Here is a 19510-nt window from a genome sequence, read left to right as displayed (position 1 = left end):
ACGTGCATGTTATCAACAGTTTGTTTTACTGCTTGGCCAAGTTCATATGTCCTGAAAGTGTTACATATATGCCAAAAATTGAATATATGTAAACATTTTTTATGCACTGGTTGCATACCTTTGAGCTTATATTTAATGAATATTTATACAACTGACCTCAGAGATTCATATTTTGACTTCAACATGATGAGAAAAACAACACACTGAAAAAATTGTGCATAGAACTTAGTGTCCTTTTTTGCACAAATTACAAGTGGATATAGGCACACACAAGTATACTAATGTAGAATATTTCATTTCACATCATTTTTAACTGAAGCTTTCTGTGAAACTTGACTTTTAGGAGAGACTTGATATATAACGAACATATATAATTAGACAGCGTTATCTGCGGAACATGCACAAGATTAACTTTTTCCTACTTAAAAATTCTGAAAACATTTTATTATTTAATCTGATCTGTGATATTTGCCAGTATTTAGTGGTCAGTTATACATGTGTGAAAAATCAATATTATATGTTCATTAATCATATTTTGTTTAAAATTCACATATGTTACACATATAACTTGGACACCAAATCCCAACTTACACGGCAAATAAGATATAAAGATTCAAATAAAATAAAATATTACATGTGATGTTGGAAAATTAATAACTTCATAAACAAATGTAGCTAGAAACAGAATAAATAAATGGGTGGAGAGATGTATTTATGTTACATGGTTCTGCATATAACATGAGATAACATAGGGATAATGCATTTTCTTGTCTTAGTTATTAGCGTTGTCAAAAATGAATGTCCAGAAGATACAGTCGGGCAGCATAGTACACATGGTCAAATTTTACTGAATTAAGAACAAGTACAAAAGCCCTTACAAAATCCTAAGAGAAATGCAGTTCTTATAAACACAGTAATATGGTATGGTGATCAAGAAACGCAGTGGCCATGTAACCACCATTTGTACAGATTCAACCATGCCTACATAAATCAGCTGTAAACTAGTTAATTTTTGCAGGTGTTTTATTTTCACTTAATTCACATGAGTATATCATCTGCAAATATAAAACATCAGCAAATATTGAATGCCATTTAAACTACAGAAATGTTGGGTAAAGTGGATAGCAGCATGAAATGAAAGCATAAAGCTTGCACAAATTCAAAGTGCTGAGGTTTGGCTTTGTGAAAATAGCTTCAAAGACAGTTACATGAATCTGACAATGGTGAAAATTTGTTAAAAATAACATTTAATAAGATTACTAAATTTAGAAACATATTTAATAAATGCGTTCATCGTCCACCATTAAATTAAAAATTTGAGAAATATGGATCAGTAAAGCTAATGAAATGTTCAGGAAGTTTATTTATCGTGGTTACAGTATATTAGTAAAAATATTTTTCTGTATTTCAGTGAATCAGCGAAACAGGTTGTGATGATGTTGCTTGGAATCTTTGCCATGTACTGTGTTTGCCTGGTGCATTAGGACTCATGGAGACAAATCGTTCCCATGAGGGTTAGCATATGAGATCCCATCTTCTCATGACCTGTTTCTTATCATGTCTCCACGATTGGTTCAGCTTAAAATGTGGGCAGAAATAACTCGAAGAGATTTACAAGAGAATTTGTTACATATGTTAACAATTTTAATTGTTTGCAATATTTGTTTTGGCTTTTGATTGTGATGGTTTACTTGTTGAAAAAGCAGTAATAACAAAAAAATTGTAACATCAGTATATTTTCTTTTACAATGCTGCTGAATACTATCACATGGTATTGATAGTAAATTCATGTAAAATTTGTTGTGTATCTTGTTAGTTTTATCACATTAATGCCTATAAATAATGATTTTAACAAAAGATTTTAATCTACAATACATTTGGTGATACTTGATAAACAATCTCCAGTTTACTCAGAAGGTCTTGAGATTATATTAAATAGGTTGCATCTATCTCTCACTGTCTCTCTGTCTGTCTCTCTCTCACATACACACACACATCAGAGAAATAAATAAGGGAAAGTTCAGATGACATTCATATTTCTTAGGACTCAATAGCAACATTAAATAGAGGAAAATAAATATCCCTAGAAATTGAAGTGGGCAGAATTTAATAGTTGTCATAGAGTTAAACATGTTTCACTTCTGGAAATTGCTATTTTAAATGTTTTCACCAGCAGTTTCTTTTAAAGGTCAAGGCCCTTTGATGATATGATAGATAGTAAGTTCTGGAAGAACAAAAGGTCAGGACCTCACATTTTATATTTCTTCCATGCAGTTGGTCATTACAAAATGTATATTGATTATTTAAATTTAAATTTCATGTCTAGGTTTTCATTAAATTGTACTCCTAGGTCAAAAACTCATGAAATTGTTGAATATTTTTACCATTTATTGTTTAATAACATGATAACCTTGTGGTTTGAAAATAATCTTATCTGCAGGTATTGATAGTATCATTTTTAACTTTGCAATTGAAATAATTGTCATAAAATGAAGTTCTTTTGGGGAAAGCTATATTATAATTCTCCTCACCACCAAAGTTTGGATCCTGTATGACCTTTTGTCAGTCTTTTTCTGTGTTTTGTTCATGTCTTCATTCCTTTGTTTATTTGGTGTGCCATAAATATCTTGGATCCTATTTCACATATAGTTATGAAAATAGGCACCTGGATACATGTCCGTGAGAGTCACTCAGCTATACCAAAACTAGGTCATTGTGATCTAATTTGTAGATTGGGATTGCTTTTGTATTTTCAGCTATTCAGTTCATATATTTTCAGTATCTTTACCTTTTCATCAACATATGAAAATTGGTATATTGGTGCATCTGAACTAGAGTAACTTTAACCATATAAAACGTGGACACTGTGACCTAATTGTCATGGGGGTGTGACATGTATTTTCATCTGTTCATTCATTTCACCTGCAATATCTTTGTACCCTATTTAACCTTTGCTTATGTAAATTGGCATAAGGATGTATCACATCAAGAGTAATGAAACCATTTTAAACATATTCCACCAAATTTTCAGGTTTTATTTGCTTTGATAATTTTTTGTTGTTATACCCTCTATCACTTGGACTCTGTTTTACCTACACATGGAAAGTTATAGGTAGATGCATCTCAAGGAGCTTCAGTCGACCATGCCATGGCAGGTTATTTTGAGTTCATTTTTAGATTTGAGTGATGTGTGTACTTTCAGCTGCTGCGTCGCATCCTATGTATCTTTAAACCCAATTAACCCTGCACTAATCCGACTTTGTTTCAACCCATTATTGATGGAACTATGTATTTGATGCATCTTAATCACTACTGTGTAATACTTACATCCTCCACATGTGACTAATTCATTAGGTTGGACTTGCATCTGTTGGGTCACAGGTTCAAATATCAGTCCTTACCAGCCTACATCAGCTGTCATGACTTCTTTCTGTGCAAGGTTCTTAACTCCTATTGCCTCTTTATCAGTTTATTGTACCAGTAAGTATATTGTCAGCTAATCCAAATGTGCTTCCATTGGTGAGGGGATTGTCATGTTTACATTTACACATTTTGTGTCATTTTTTCCAACTTTATTCACCAAACTACCGAATTTTATGGAAGCTTTTATTTCTTTGTTTAATAGTAGAAAGGTCCATTTGTATCGGTCATAAACTCAGAGAATGTATGCCAGAGCAGTGCCATAAACTTGACTGTTCAGAAGGATACTGCTTCTTCATGGAGGACGTTTCTTTGGTCTGTGTTCACAAAGGGTCAGGAGATATTGAACAGAATCTGAGCTTTTGTTCAGATATTTTGCCACATGTTAACCTAATTGATTCAGCTTGCAGCTAACTAAATCTGCCAATACTGTTATTTTTCCTGCACATTTGTTAGTTTAAAATATGTACAAACTGAAAAGACAGCAAAGAAGGGTGTTCATTTGCACTGTGTTGTTACATTGTTAGTGGTGCTATTACTTGTGCCCAGCATTTTGCTGTGTCTAAAGTAGTATTTTACAGATAATTCCAATGAATTTGTTTAGTCATTTGGATCAAAGATATACATCAATATAATTTATACCACATGCAAGAATGTTCAGAAATTGTTTTGTCTTTCGGTTACACAAAGTTGTCACTGCTATTTTCCTTGATCAAATTACAAAATTCAAAACCATATTGAATTTTTTTTGTTGTATAATTGTGTTCATGAGTTTATCAAAAGTCGAATTTTAATATGTACAGTTATGTGATTTATTTTACTTTCCATAATTCTATAGAATTGTATCAGTTCATGATTTGTCATTGTGGAATTTTATTATAATAACTATAGTGGTGTGATTGATTTATTTTACTTTCCATAATTCTATAGAATTGTGTCAGTTCATGATTTGTCTTTGTGGAATTTTACTATAATAACTATAGTGGTGTGATTGATTTGTTTTACTTTCCATAATTCTATAGAATTGTGTCAGTTCATAAATTTGTCTTTGTGGAATTTTACTATCATATTTAGAGTAGTTTGGCTGTTTTCTTTAGTTTAAATAATACTGTAGAATATGTCAAAGTGGAATGTTACTTGTTACTATCATATCTAAAGTTGTGCAACTCGTTGGTTTTATTTTTAATCATTCAAGGGGAGTTAACTGAAGTTTGGCCACCAACTCTACATGAAAGAAAAATCTGTACACATTCTCAAAGAACTGAATTAACATTGATTATTGTGTTGTTTAAATTATGAATTTCCATAAGCTATGAAATGTTCATAAACAGAATTATGAATTTCCGTAAGCTATGAAATCTTCTTTTAACATTGCATATCTCGTTTAAGTACATGAGTAGCCAAGCAAGAATTTATTATCATGTTCCATCTTAAAATTACTTTTTCAACAATTTTTCAATATGTTTCACCACATCCTTAATAGACAATACTTCCTCACTGTAATGCAGCTCATAAAAGTGAACCACTTTACCGCTGGGGCTGCCTTATATAGAAATATTTTATACATGATATTGCAGTCAAAGTGCACCATAGCACGATGATCAGGGTCCTCAAAATGCACTATAGCACGATGATCAAGGTCCTCAAAATGTACTATAGCACGATGATCAGGGTCCTCAAAGTGCACTATAGCATGATGATCAGGGTCCCTAAAATGCACTATAGCACAGTGATCAAGGTCCTCAAAATGCACTAGAGCATGATGATCAAGGTCCTCAAAGTGCACTATAGCACAATGATCAGGGTCCTCAAAGTGCACTGTAGCATGATGATCAGGGTCCTTAAAATGCACTATAGCACAGTGATCAAGGTCCTCAAAATGCACTAGAGCATGATGATCAAGGTCCTCAAAGTGCACTACAGCACAGTGATCCAGGTCCTCAAAATGCACTATGGTGGCGCTATACAGTTTCTTATTTTGCATAGGGTTAGGATTTTAAAGAAAAAGAATGCCCCGGCTTTCCTCGCTGGTTATACTGGCTATTTAAAAAAGACCTTTTATATCTTAGATATAATGCAAAGAACCTTTAATTCCCTTTATTTTGGTGTATGATTGATGGGTGTACTATGGGTTATAGAGTATACAGCTTGGCCTTACTTCAAATGTGCACCTTTCAAAAAAGTGCTAGCTCTACTTGGTCATTTTCACTTCCTGAACTTCAGAGGTAAATTGTATAAAAAAGAGCCGATAACTTTTATATTTTATATATTTGGTAATTCATTCATTGCACTTCCAGAAGCTGGTATTGTCTAGTCTGGCAAAATTCATTTTCCCTATTTTAATAGCTGTTATGTATAGTGTACTTTAGACTAATTCAGACTGATTTTTTAACACAAGGGAGCAGTCATTTTAGTTAGCAGTGTGCTTAAATCATGTAAAATTTCCAAAAGTACAATATCCAAAAGAAATATCATCCACATTACATTAATGTAGCATAGAGGTATGCAAACATTCTCTCCACTGTGCCTGTTTTAAATGCGAACTACTTCACCTTACATACGTCACTCTCAAAAGTACATATTATCTGGTGAGCGCCACCTATAGCACGATGATCAGGGTCCTCAAAATGCACTATAGCACGATGATCAAGGTCCTCAAAATGTACTATAGCACGATGATCATGGTCCTCAAAGTGCACTATAGCATGATTATCAGGGTCCTTAAAATGCACTATAGCACAGTGATCAAGGTCCTCAAAATGCACTATAGCAGAATGATCCAGATCCTCAAAATGCACTATAGCATGATGATCAGGGTCCTTAAAATGCACTGTAGCGCGATGATCAAGGTCCTCAAAATGCACTATAGCACGATGATCAAGGTCCTCAAAATGTACTATAGCACGATGATCATGGTCCTCAAAGTGCACTATAGCACAATAATCAGGGTCCTCAAAGTGCACTATAGCACGATGAGCAGGGTCCTCAAAATGCACTATAGCACAATCATCAAGGTCCTCAAAATGCACTATAGCACGATGATCAGGGTCGTCAAAGTGCACTATAGCATGATGAGCAGGGTTCTCAAAATGCACTATAGCACGATGATCAGGGTTCTCAAAGTGCCATCATGCTATGTAACATGTCCTGTTGTAGTGCACTAGGTCAGTTAACAAAATAAAGTGATGTATGCATAAGATGGGGGAGGGTATAAAAGTGAAATGCCTAGCTTTTGTTATAATGGCACAGTTACCACTTTAATGCATATTAAACATGAAGTAGTGAAAATACAGTGATTGAACATTATTTTTTTTAATTTTAAGCAGAAGACCATGTTTTGGTACATACATCAATTGCTGTCATTAAGGTTCAAGAGATGTACTTGCCATCTGATGTCATTCAATCCATTTTAGTGAATCCATAATAATGCCATCAAAAATGTCAACAAGGGAATCTGCTGTCACATTATGCACCGACAAATTGGGTTTGTGTTAGGAGTATTGCTTTGCAGGCACATTATGCTATGGTAAATCAGGATATTTTTTGTTTGCATTTTGACTCGATTTATAAACGAATACATATTATATTAGCATTTGTGTTGTACTGAGGTGTGCTATACTGGGGTTTCACTGTACCATTAAATAATGAAATGTGATTCAAGACCATGCCCACTTTATTAAAATGGGCTGCATTATTTAGAGGTATTTTTATAGTGAGGGAGTACTGTTGACTCCATTATACACAATGAACAGCATTTATTTTGACTATATTGGACCATTTTGCATTTTGAACTCTACAGCACGTAGAGAGAATACCTCTGAATATCTCCACTGGAATCAAAACATTACGGTTTCAGTTTCAAAGACTATGGGATTATTGTTTCCCATTTGATTATGGTTTTTAATTAATAATTATTTTCCAGTTATTTGTGGAAGATTGAAATTTTAAAAATCAAATGCTCAGAAATTTGTTTAAATTTTCAGAATTGTATTAAACTGGATTGTTATTTCATGATTACTTGTTCACATGCAGGCACAGTAGTTTTCAGTCAGCAATTTACAGGTATGTGCATCTTTACCTAAACTTTGTTGCTGCAACTGAAGAATTTGTATGTGAACAATTTACATGTTGGGTAGTATTTTTGTGGTCAACATTATTGCAGTTTTTTCAAAATTATTTTATGAGGTTGTTTGAGAAGAAATATGAGGGAAAAAAAATTGTCCATTATCATTTTTGGCAAATTCTTATATGCTCAGTGTGGGTTTGGCTTATTTAAAGTAGTTGATTATGCCATGTCAGCTATATTCAAACATCTGAGTCCTTTGTTCTTTAAAGACAGGTGTTCTGTAAAAACTCCATCGTATAGGTAATTGATGTATAATTTGCACAGTTTAACATTATTGGTAGAATAGTAAACAGTTTTGCTGTGCACAGATATTTATTGGAACACTTGGTGGGGGGGGATAGGAAATGACTTGAAACCATTATCCTCAAACTCTCCCATTGTGCTCTAGAAAATATATTTTTTACTTTTGAGTTTTTTAATTATTTTTTGTAATATGTTTTGTTGGTTTTAATGGCACTTATAACAACACATCATTGGATATTTCATGCTGCCAAAGTGGGAGCTAGATGCCTTTCCAGATGGGCATACCAAGGCAACCAACCTGGACTGTTCTGGGTGGGTATCAGACCTGTGACCCTTGGTTTTGTGAGTGATGTTTTACCATCTGAACTACCATGGCTGTCTGAAAAGGTTTGAGAATAGCAAACTCTGTATTATCCCACTGTTAGCATCCTTGATAAATAGGGCTCTTGTATTTTTTATTTCTCATTAAATTATTTTCAAATAGATATATTCAGCACAACACTTGATTATGGCCGTTTCTTTTAATAGTTCTAACTGTAACATGGGAATATCTTTAAATATATGATTGCAGATTCTAACATTTTTATATTTTATTCACTATATTGTGGGAAAACATGTACATTTATTTCGGCTCTGTTGGTTTCTATGTAAATTATGGTGTTTTATATGCATTGTTGAATTGTATATTCAAAATTTTGTAAATCCTTATTCATTTTTGTCCTCCAATTTTATATATAGTCGGGTAGGACCCATGCATGTCAATGAAGAAGATATATTTATATTCATTTTGTTTCATTTAATTACTTTCATGAATGCTTGTGCCAAATGAAAACTTTTTGTGTGGACATATTGATAATTGTAAGTAATCATGGATAAAAATGTTTCAGCTTCACTAAACAAAAAGCTTGAAAGTGCCATATATACTCGCTTATAAGACAAGTCCAACTAAAAACTGCACAGACCCAGATCTGCCATTGCATAATGTGCTGGTAGATCTGATTCACTGCAGTTTGTTTGGAGTAATGAGTAGAACAAATAATGTAGACCCTAATGTGCAGTGTTATAATATAGCATATCAGGATCTTTCTTTGCAATTTGACTTGACATCTAAGGGATTGAATAACTTTGGTGAAATTAATGTGGTGACAAGACTTTTTTTTTCTCATTGATAAGCGTAGTGGCAGCACACTCACTCCACACCTTAATACACCTGGGTACACTCTCAGATTCAAGTATATCAGAGTTCCTGCAAGTCTTGGAATCCTGGAAAAGTTTTGGAATTTAAATAAATTTCAGGGGACTTGAAAAGTCATGGAATTTCTATAAAAAAATTAAAAGTTTTGGAAAAGTCTTGACATTTCTGATATTGGAGTTAAAAAAGTTGATAACTGTTAATTTTATAAAGTGCTGAGCACCAATTAAAAAAAGTTTAAAACACCACACGGTTACAACTGATAAATGGTTTCATCATAGATATTGTGGTCCATGAGTTTTGTGAGATGGCCCTGGAAAAGTTTTGGAGAAAAAAAATTGATAAGTGAAGTCTGCAAGAACCCTGTAATATGCTGTTACAATAGTTGTAAATGGACTATATTGATAACTAAAATCACCTCCCAATTAAATATATACTCATCCAGCTTTTTAGGGATGGTTAAGAATAGGCCTGGTGTTAATACAACAAGCATTAAGGGTTTCTGATAGGGTAATTTTAATGTTAATAAATCATAAAAAATAACAGAAAATTTTAAAACAATTAAATCCCCGAGTTTTTACAAATTATTGCCTTCTGTATCCTCGAATTCATCTTGTTTTGTTTGGTACCAAATTTTCAGTTTCAGCATAATTAAATCCCAGTGATTTTTTTATACAAATTATTGTCTTCCATCTTTTATGAATTCGGTTGTATGGGTGTCAAATTATCATTGATTTTGTGCTTCCTTCAAAACTTGAATTGAAAGACACAATAGTCAATAATTCTTACATTAAAACAATAAAATGCATTCCAAGTCTATAAATTTAAGTACAGTATTGTTTAAAAAAAAGTAATTCGAAGAAAAACCCTTAAAATTTATACCAAACAAAATAAACAAATTCACTGTACTTTTTAAGCTCATATATTTGGTTCAACACAAATTATGGCTATATCATGCAGGGAAAACAGGAGCTAAGTGCCTTTCCCAAGGACATGCTGACCATTGTGGGCTCTAATATTGGGTATATCTTAAAATGGGCCACAGTCAAGGCATGTTACAAATCCTATCTGGGTATATCTTAACATGGGCCACAGTCAAGGCATGTTACAAATCCTATCTGGGTATATCTTAAAATGGGCCACAGTCAAGGCATGTTACAAATCCTATCTGGGTATATCTTAACATGGGCCACAGTCAAGGCATGTTACAAATCCTATCTGGGTATATCTTAAAATGGGCCACAGTCAAGGCATGTTACAAATCCTATCTGGGTATATCTTAACATGGGCCACAGTCAAGGCATGTTACAAATCCTATCTGGGTATATCTTAAAATGGGCCACAGTCAAGGCATGTTACAAATCCTATCTGGGTATATCTTAACATGGGCCACAGTCAAGGCATGTTACAAATCCTGTCTGGGTATATCTTAACATGGGCCACAGTCAAGGCATGTTACAAATCCTATCTGGGTATATCTTAAAATGGGCCACAGTCAAGGCATGTTACAAATCCTATCTGGGTATATCTTAACATGGGCCACAGTCAAGGCATGTTACAAATCCTATCTGGGTATATCTTAACATGGGCCACAGTCAAGGCATGTTACAAATCCTATCTGGGTATATCTTAAAATGGGCCACAGTCAAGGCATGTTACAAATCCTATCTGGGTATATCTTAACATGGGCCACAGTCAAGGCATGTTACAAATCCTATCTGGCCAGCTTTTACAGCAGTACTTTAAATTTTTTACTCTTTCTAAATATTTAGCTTGCAATTTTATACATCCACCATAAAGTAGAGCTTAATATGTTAGGATGTTTTGTGTCTGTTACCAATTTGGTTTCTGCACAATAACTTTAGTATGTACAATTTAAGAAACTATGTGGATGGCCTGCACTTGGGTAAGGAAAAAATCCATCAGTTTCTATCAAATTAAAAAGTTCAAAAGTCAAGGTCACTGTGACTGAAAGAAGAAAAACAGTTCATGTACATAGCTCAAGTTCCCCACCATCTACAGTACCAAGAATATATGGATAGATAGCATTTGGGGTAAGGAAGAACCTATTGATTTCAGGGTCCAAAGGCCACAATTAAGGCCACTGTGACTGAATAAAGGGAAATGGTTTCTGCACAATAACTCAACTCCTCCAGTATTTGCATTTACCAAACTTTGTGGATAGTGTGCACTTGTGTTAAGGAAGAAGCCTATAAATTGTCGGTTAAAAAGGTCACGGGTCAAGATCACTTTGAGAGAAGACAAATGGTTTATGTGCAGTAACTTTTGCTCTCCATCATCTACAGTTACCAAACTTTATAGATCGCATGCATGTATTATAAGGAAGAATGTTAATGATTTAGGAGTCAGAAGGAAGGTGTTTGAGGTCACTGTAAGTAATTTTCAGAAAAGGGTTTCTGCATAGTAACATTATTTCTACATGACTTAGATCAACAAACCTTGGTGGATGGCTTGTACTTAGTAAGAAGGCTATTGATTTTTGGGGTAAAAAGTCAACTGTCAGGGTCACTGACAGAAAGAAGAGAAAAGGTTTCTATATAATAATATTAGTTCTGCTTCACATACCTGGCCCAAACTTTGTTGATGGCTTGCACTTCAGGTGAGGAGGAAGCTTATTGATTTTAGGTTGAAAGGGAGATGGTCAGTGTCACTGAAGAAAGAAACCTGTTTTTTTGTTGCAAATCTTCATTTAGGATTACAAAGTAATGGGCTTGTATGATTTTGTTTTAAACATGACTTTTAAATTTTTTTGGCTATATCATGCAGAGAAAATAGGAGCTAAGTGCCTTTCCCAAGGACACACTGAAACATCTGTCCTGGGCTAGCCTTGACAGCTATTAAACCATTGAGTATTTGAGTACAAGTGACATGCATGGTACTTTTGTCTCTTTTTTTTCTCCACGAATAGTAATTCACACGGTATAATGGACTGAAATAAATTGTGATGAGATGATTTTATCACGTGAATTTTTTTGTAAGGAATCTGAGCTTATTTCACCAACACCAACACGTCTCAGATTTCAAGTCCAGACTTAAGAAATTTAAATCGTCAGACTGAGTCAGACTTAAATTCTAGTTAATCAGAGTTAGATTAACCCTTTTCCTCATAGAGTGTATGGCTTTTTATCCTTTCAGTATACATGTAGCAAGTTACCCAGTGCAGTGCACTATAAATATAACACCTGTTACCTATTTAACTCCATACAACTAGGCCTGATTGTTAACTGTTAAGCAGTGTAGTACATGTTACATTTAACATCAGTTTTAACCATTGTACAATTTTGGTACACGTATATTATGTATAGAAAGATTTAAGAGTAAAATCTGGTCATTATAGTTGTATAATTATTTTTCACAGAAGAATTTTGTATGTGCTTTAAAATCTTGAAAGAACTCATTCACTTTCAAGTCATTGAAGCAGCGTGACCAACTGTAGCTGCCATTTCTCATACTTGAAATTTACCAGTTCTTTGTATGCGTCTTCATCACTAAATCATTTGAATTTGATAATTTATAAAAACTAATTGCTGCCTACATCAATATCAGAGCCTTTACCTAAGTTATTGAATCTTTCATAGCTGTGATTCTAATCATAACAACTCAAAAAAGTACTAAATGAAATCTGCAGACTCCATTTTGGAGAGTGGAGAATATGACCTAATTACTTTAAATAGCAGATTTCAACCTGATCTTAAACAGTGACCATGTGATCTGACACATTGGTCATTCACACCAATGAATGCAGTATCTAATAGGTGGTTTTCTCTGAAGATGGTGCTATGAAAACCTGCTCAAAATGGCTGATGTTTACTGTGGTCATTGAAAGGCGTTTCCATGAGAATGGAGTGTCCAAAGGTGCTTACATGAGGTAAAGGGTTAAGTACAGTCTCTAGATCTGTTCATGAAATCCAGTCCTATTCAGAGACACTTTGGCCTTTTGTCTGTGTTGAACAAGTCTGTGATTCATTAGAATATTTAGTGTTATTATTTAAATATCTGTATGCATTTTTTTATTGTTAGTATCAGAAGAGTTGATTTATCCATCATCCTTCATACAATTAGATTATCATTGCCATATTTTATATCAGATTTTATTTTGTACTATAAAAATAATTGTAATGAAGTTAATTTATCATCTCTACTGTCATTTTGATGTCAGTGTATGACGTGATTTATTTGGGTGCATGACAGTTTTGCCCATTTTCTGTAAGAAAAGATATTTTTATAGTTCTTTATTACTCATGGACAAAATTACTGTAGTTTAAATTGAGTTTGTAATAAAACTGTCATGCTTTTTATCCCAAGTTATTCCTGTATTTTTTATGCTGCTTACCAACAGTAATGCATTGCTGAGATACAAGTCTCACTTCCAGCAACACATTTGTTGTTGTACTATAATTTGCCAAGACATAGTTGTCACTTCCAACAACACATTTGTTGTACTGGTCATTTTTGGTATGTGTCAGTAACTTCACATTTTTTTTTTTTTTTGCAAAACTGTTTTGTATACAGTAATGATGAGTCAGTGCTTTAAAAAGAAGTGACAGTGGCTTAATATTTATACATTATTAATTATATGAAGCATTTGCATTCAACTGCATACACCTCTCCCTCGATAACTCGCGCACAACGGGGTCCACAAACATAGACCGCACTATAAGCAAGGCATGAATTACCGAGGGACCTCCAAAAATTGAAAAAAAATCGCTTTGACGTCGAGAAAACTGTAGGGAGGGCGGCATTAGGGAACTGGGATGTTTAATGACTGAATCCTTGTTTTACAATCACGTCAATAATAATTTGTAATAATGCGCTTTTTCTAATGAAGTTGTTCATTATTCTGTTTAAATAACATTTTTGTTCTCTCAAAATATCCAACATATGAAAAATCATTGCAACTGGTTTGAACAACCATCACGTGTATGTGAAAAATCTGTATTACATCACTGCTTTTTGTTTTCTTGATGAGTCTGGTTCCCGTAGTGGTATTTAATAGTATCTTGCCAAATCGGTAGTCCACAATTTGGGAACTAGACTAACTGTTGATACACCACCAAACAAGATTCTTTTTTTTTCAAAAACACGCGACATTTATTTCGTGACACGTCTACGTCGAAACTCAATTTTTTATTGTTTAATTAGTACAATGTTAATGTCGTGATTTCATTGGAAGTAATAATGAAATTTCTTATCATCCCTGAGGATATCTCTAAATGCCAGTTCAAGAATTCTCTGAAACTCGCTTGCCCACAAGGGTACGTATCTGTGAAATCAAGCTCTTTATTTTACGAAGTATTCTTTTCATTTTGCTGCCTTGTTATTTTTTATCACAGTTATGAAAGAGTTGGTTAATTTAAGGTAGTTTCTGTTACATACACAACAACGTTTATTACAGTGTTCGATTGATCAAATGAAGTGAGTTCACCCAACATACGACCGAGGCCGCTAGATTTTAAGATAGTCCGATTCCTGTGCTTTTTAACTTTTCTTTTATTCCACCTCCTTTTTTTTTATTGAAAAGACATAATTAACATGATAATATAAAAGAGGCCAGCTTTTAATTCAGTGCAACAATACAACAAATACTTCCGCCAGTCAGTTATCAAAACATGGTCAATACTTAATTAGGTTCTCAAAGAAACACTCACGGACATAGTTGTTACGGTAGATTGATGCACTTTACATTTAATTACAAGAGGACACACTGCACTTATGACAATTACACTTAAACTAAACAATGAAACTAGAACCCAAATTTCAATTGATAAAAAAATTATTTAATTTGTATTTATTTATTAAAGTACTGCCTCCACTCGGCATGACATTTTCATTGATCAAAATTTCCTTACATATCGTTAATTGCTGTGTACATGAAATGTCGTTTGGAAAGAAAATGTAAAAAGTTGTACGAGTTATTTTTAAATTTGATATTTCATAGTGTTGATTAAAATTTCCAGGTTATATCTACTGTTTTCAACAATAAAACAAGCGATACATCAAAGTTTCCGTTCCAATTTTGATCACGATTTTCTTCAAGTTCAACAAATAGGGATAATTTTTTGGGGTATTTTCGGGTTTAAAAAATGGGATCCACATCTGACACCGCGTTATAAGTGGGTTCACGAGTTATCAGGACGCGAGTTATCGAGGGAGTCGTGTATCTCTAAAACATTTGTTTGTACTGCCTTAAATTTAGAAATAAAGAAATAAATTTTGAGGACTGTTTACTTGTGTGAACAAGAATTTATAGAATGCAATGTCTCACATGCTTCACTCCATTATAGAACATTTTCATGGAGTCAGTCAGTCAGACAAACTGAACTAAATGCAAAACTTAATGCAATCATGAGCATGAAATTAGGTCACTGTGACAGTTTACCTGGGATGAGAATAACCCCCCAATGATGAAAACATCCATCAAAATGCTTGATGACCTTCAGTAGTGTCAGAGAAACTGCTTAATGCAAAATCTTTACACTGGTGCTTATGCCAACAATAGCATCAATACCAAAAGAAATGTCATACTTTTTTGTCTTGCTTCTTTGTAGGTGAGACATAAATAGATCTTTTCTTGTCAGAGTTTCTTTGTTAAGTTTTGGGTGATTCAGCAACAGAAACAGCAAGACGGCATTCAGCAGACTTTTTAAAATTCTGTTGCAATTTGTATGTCTTTACTGCATGTATGAAAGTTGTTTGACAGCCTTCATTTACCATATGTATGTTTACATACAGTATTTCTTGTAAAGCATCAGCGTATATTAGTGCTACACTAAGAAATGCACAGAAAGGAGAAATCTAGACAAACATTTACATTGTCATCTTTTGTTCTGTAATGCATTTTCTTCTGGATACAACATATATCTTTCTTCACCCATTGCATGATTAAAAGTCAATATGAAGGTGCGAGGAACTTTCAATTCAAGAGATCAAAAATTAATTTCTATGTATTTTTGAACCCTGCTTATGTGCTTTGTATTTGACAGTCATAATCTTAAACACACACAGACATATATATAAATGAGAGAAGTCACAATGACTTCATTTTTACAAGTTATTAGTTATATGAAGTCCAGTTACAAACTGCACAGATCCATATCTGCCATCACATCTGCACTTTTATATTCAGAGCAACCTCTGCCTTTTTCTCTGATGCATAAGAAGGATTGATTATTCAGTTTCAGGGTGGGGTGGGGTGGGGGACTAAAGCACACACAATTCTAGTACAAGAAAGTAGTATATGCAGTGCATGAGGTTTTATCTGAATCTATATGGACTACATAATGAATCAATTAAACTTATTCTAGTTAGGAATATATTGTATATGGACTAAATAACAAGTCAGTTAAACATACTCTGGTTAGGAATGTAATATATTTGGACTGAATAAGTAAATTAAACATATACTAGTTAGGAATATATTGTTAATCGGAAGTAGCATTTAAATATTTTTATGAATGGACTCTAGTTTTCATATGCACAGTGGTGTAGTATTTCTTCATGTGATCCAATCATGTGATAAATTTGTTTTCATGAATAAAATTCAAAATGGCTGCCTCTGTGACAGATGCAAGTAGGTTTTTTTCTTTTCATGGAAAAGGTGGAGGATGCTCTGATTGTTTAATATCTAAAAAGTATTTTATATCTTACAGTCAGTCATATATTTTTGTCAGATTTTTAAAATGTGCAATATCTGCGTAGCGGTATGTAAAGAATATCTTTCTTTTTTATTATCTCAAGTTTATCATTTTATTCTTCCTCACTAATATATCTTTTATCGTAAATCATGCAATGGGCATTTCCTAAAGATTTCTTGAACTTTTGCAGTAACAGTTGTATAGAGTTTATATTTATTTCTGTCATTACAATGAAGCGTATATTTTTAATGATATCAATGTCTCTTGTGATACTAAAATCTCATGTCTAAAAGTTTATCTAATGCTCATTATTTCACTTAATAATGCTATTTGATATGCCTGATGTAAGATGTATATACAATCTTATAGCATTTTCTGACTGTTTATATATATGCTTGTCTTGGCCATATTTCTGTAATTGTTAGAGAGATTTTCTTGCAATGTTTTCCAAGTAAATATTATGACTACAAGGTGTGTCATACGCTTTAGTTATGCCCCTACCTCAGGGTCAAGGTCGTGGAAAGGGAAAGTTTAATTCTATAACTTGTATCATTGTCTGTAGAATTGGACCACTTAATATATTTGAGTGAGACTTTCACCAATGACTTAATGGTTTGTTTCAAGCTTTAGCCATGCCACTGCTGCAGAATCAAGGCAAGGGAAAATAACTTTTGAACCACTGAAGGCATTTTAATTATTATTCCAAAAGTAGATATTGTGACTAGATTTTATGTCCTGTGCCATAATAATCCCCTTTGTTTTATATAAAGTTCTTGGCAAGGAAAATGAAATTCTTTGACCCGTATCCTTATCTGGACTTTAACGTTTGAACCACCAACAATATTACAGTGAAATTTATCCAGTTATGTACAGCCATATTTGTGGTCACCCATGGGAAAAGCAAAACTGTCCATTATTTACAGGTGACCTGTTTAAAATGTGGTTTTTGAACAAATATCATGCACCAGATATCATTGTTATTATTAGTAGTAGTAGGATAAACCAGTTGTAGTAGTAGGAGTAGTTTATCGGATTGTTTCATGTGCACTGTTCAACAAAAACATGAAATTTGCATATATGTTGTTCTCTCCCAAATTTATATGCCACACAAGATTACTGTATTCAAGTCAGTTTAACCCATTCAATGAATTATATTATAATGGACTTAAAGTAGTCACTGATCTTAGTTTGCTTTGTGCATCATGACAAAACACTAATTTCACCTTTGGTTGTCAGCTTACATATGATTGCAAAACGGAGGACTGACTCTTTGGTTAGTCAGCTTGTATAAATTAGGTCTGGAAACACTGTTCACACTTCAGAAATAATACCAGGATAAACCAATTGCTCAACTCGCCAAGATCAAAGACAGTCAACTTGTGTGAGAAGTTTGTGATGAATAGAGAATTAGACCATGCTGTATATCACTATTTTCTGATAACACCCATACACTGAAACTTAGCCTGTCTTTACAGACAAGTTATAAATACTGAATGACCCCTGACCCTAATGAAAAGGGATGTTACTGGTATCTCATTTCTGAGATGAACCTTCTCATCAGAGATGACTTTTACATCATAGATGAAGATATCAGATTACACTAGTGACAGAGAAGCCAAGATCCATTTCTACTGTGATAACATCATTGCTTTTCCCACCATCCAGCAAACAGTTGCATTGATCTGTTGATTAAAACTGCCTGGCTTTTGAATTTGACCTATTGACACCTTTGAGTCGTATTAATGATATGAACTGAGTACAAGTGAGGTAAGAAATGTTTACACATAAATTTACATGATATTCCTTTATCTAAACAATGTCTTCCTTATGAAGCAAAATTTTAGTTTGCATAATTGGAGTGATCATTGTATATACATTCCAGTGACCACTTAAGGCAGGGAGAAACCACTGTTAGGTTAAGAAATGCCTGGCTGCTGACCACAGAAAGTGCTGACCATTACACATGACATTTATATAGGAAATTTGTTTAGGCAAAATTAGAATGGCTGTTGTGACCATGTGACTGCCATGTAAAGTTGACAATTGGGACAGGTTTGACTGTATCATGCATGGGAACCATGTCTAATACAATAGACATGGTCCCTGTCTCAAGGTGAAGGTTGCACCAAGGGAAAATGTAATTCTGATTTGTATCCTTGTTTGGGGAGTATCTTTTGAACCATGCAAGATATTGGAATGAAACTTTAAGCAGTTGTATCATTTCTAGACTATGTGTCACATTCCTATGGTTATAGCAGGGGAACATTTAAATTATTTACCTCTTTCCATGTACAGGTAAAACTTGTTAACCAACATATTTTAATGAAACTTAAGCCTGCTGTGTATCTTCAGATGACAGCAGCTCTCATTTTCAGCAGTACCCACTTGTGTGATGGTAAAAGTCACAAGGAATGTAAATCAGCAGCCTGTGTCAATATCCAGGCTTTAAAGATATTTAGACAAAGCATTATCATTGTCCGTGTTTTATCATACATTAATCAGTCTGTAGTCAGCATTATCTTTTGGAAAAGGATTATAAGATGGGCATATCAGATGTCATTTGTGGAACTCTTGTTAACTAATGGGATAATATTCTTACTCATGTAATCCATCATTTTATGCAACATGGAATGAATAACAAGAATGCTAAATAAAAAAATTTAATTTGTTTGGCTATATTGTATTTCTTTGTACAGCTGCCAACTTCAGTTTTCTGTAATTATCTCTCCTTTGATATCAATTGCAGAAATATTAGCAGTTAAGACCAAAAACTTTTCATTTTAATTTTGATAAAAATAACTGTAACTCAAGCTTTCAAACTCGTTACTAATAGTAGTTGCCCCACTTTAGGTGGAAGTCTTAACAGGGTTGTCT

General features: G+C 33.6%; 1 protein-coding gene across 1 annotated transcript in view; it reads left to right on the top strand.

The window, feature by feature from the left end:
• LOC149794751 (zinc transporter ZIP13-like) overlaps positions 1-19304 on the top strand; it is an 82917-nt gene extending 63613 nt beyond the window's left edge. Inside the window, exon 9 of the mRNA XM_089964383.1 lies at positions 1412-19304. Coding sequence (XP_089820509.1) covers positions 1412-1484 — 73 coding nt within the window. The 3' untranslated portion in view covers positions 1485-19304. The remainder of the gene's footprint in view (positions 1-1411) is intronic.
• The last annotated feature ends 206 nt before the right edge of the window (positions 19305-19510 follow it).

The sequence above is a fragment of the Sinohyriopsis cumingii genome, chromosome 7 (genome assembly GCF_028554795.1).
Source record: "Sinohyriopsis cumingii isolate HCF-2022 chromosome 7, ASM2855479v2, whole genome shotgun sequence".
NCBI classification, from domain to species: domain Eukaryota; kingdom Metazoa; phylum Mollusca; class Bivalvia; order Unionida; family Unionidae; genus Sinohyriopsis; species Sinohyriopsis cumingii.
The sequence above is the reverse complement of the archived record's forward strand: the minus strand, read 5'-3'. Positions and strand labels throughout refer to the sequence as shown.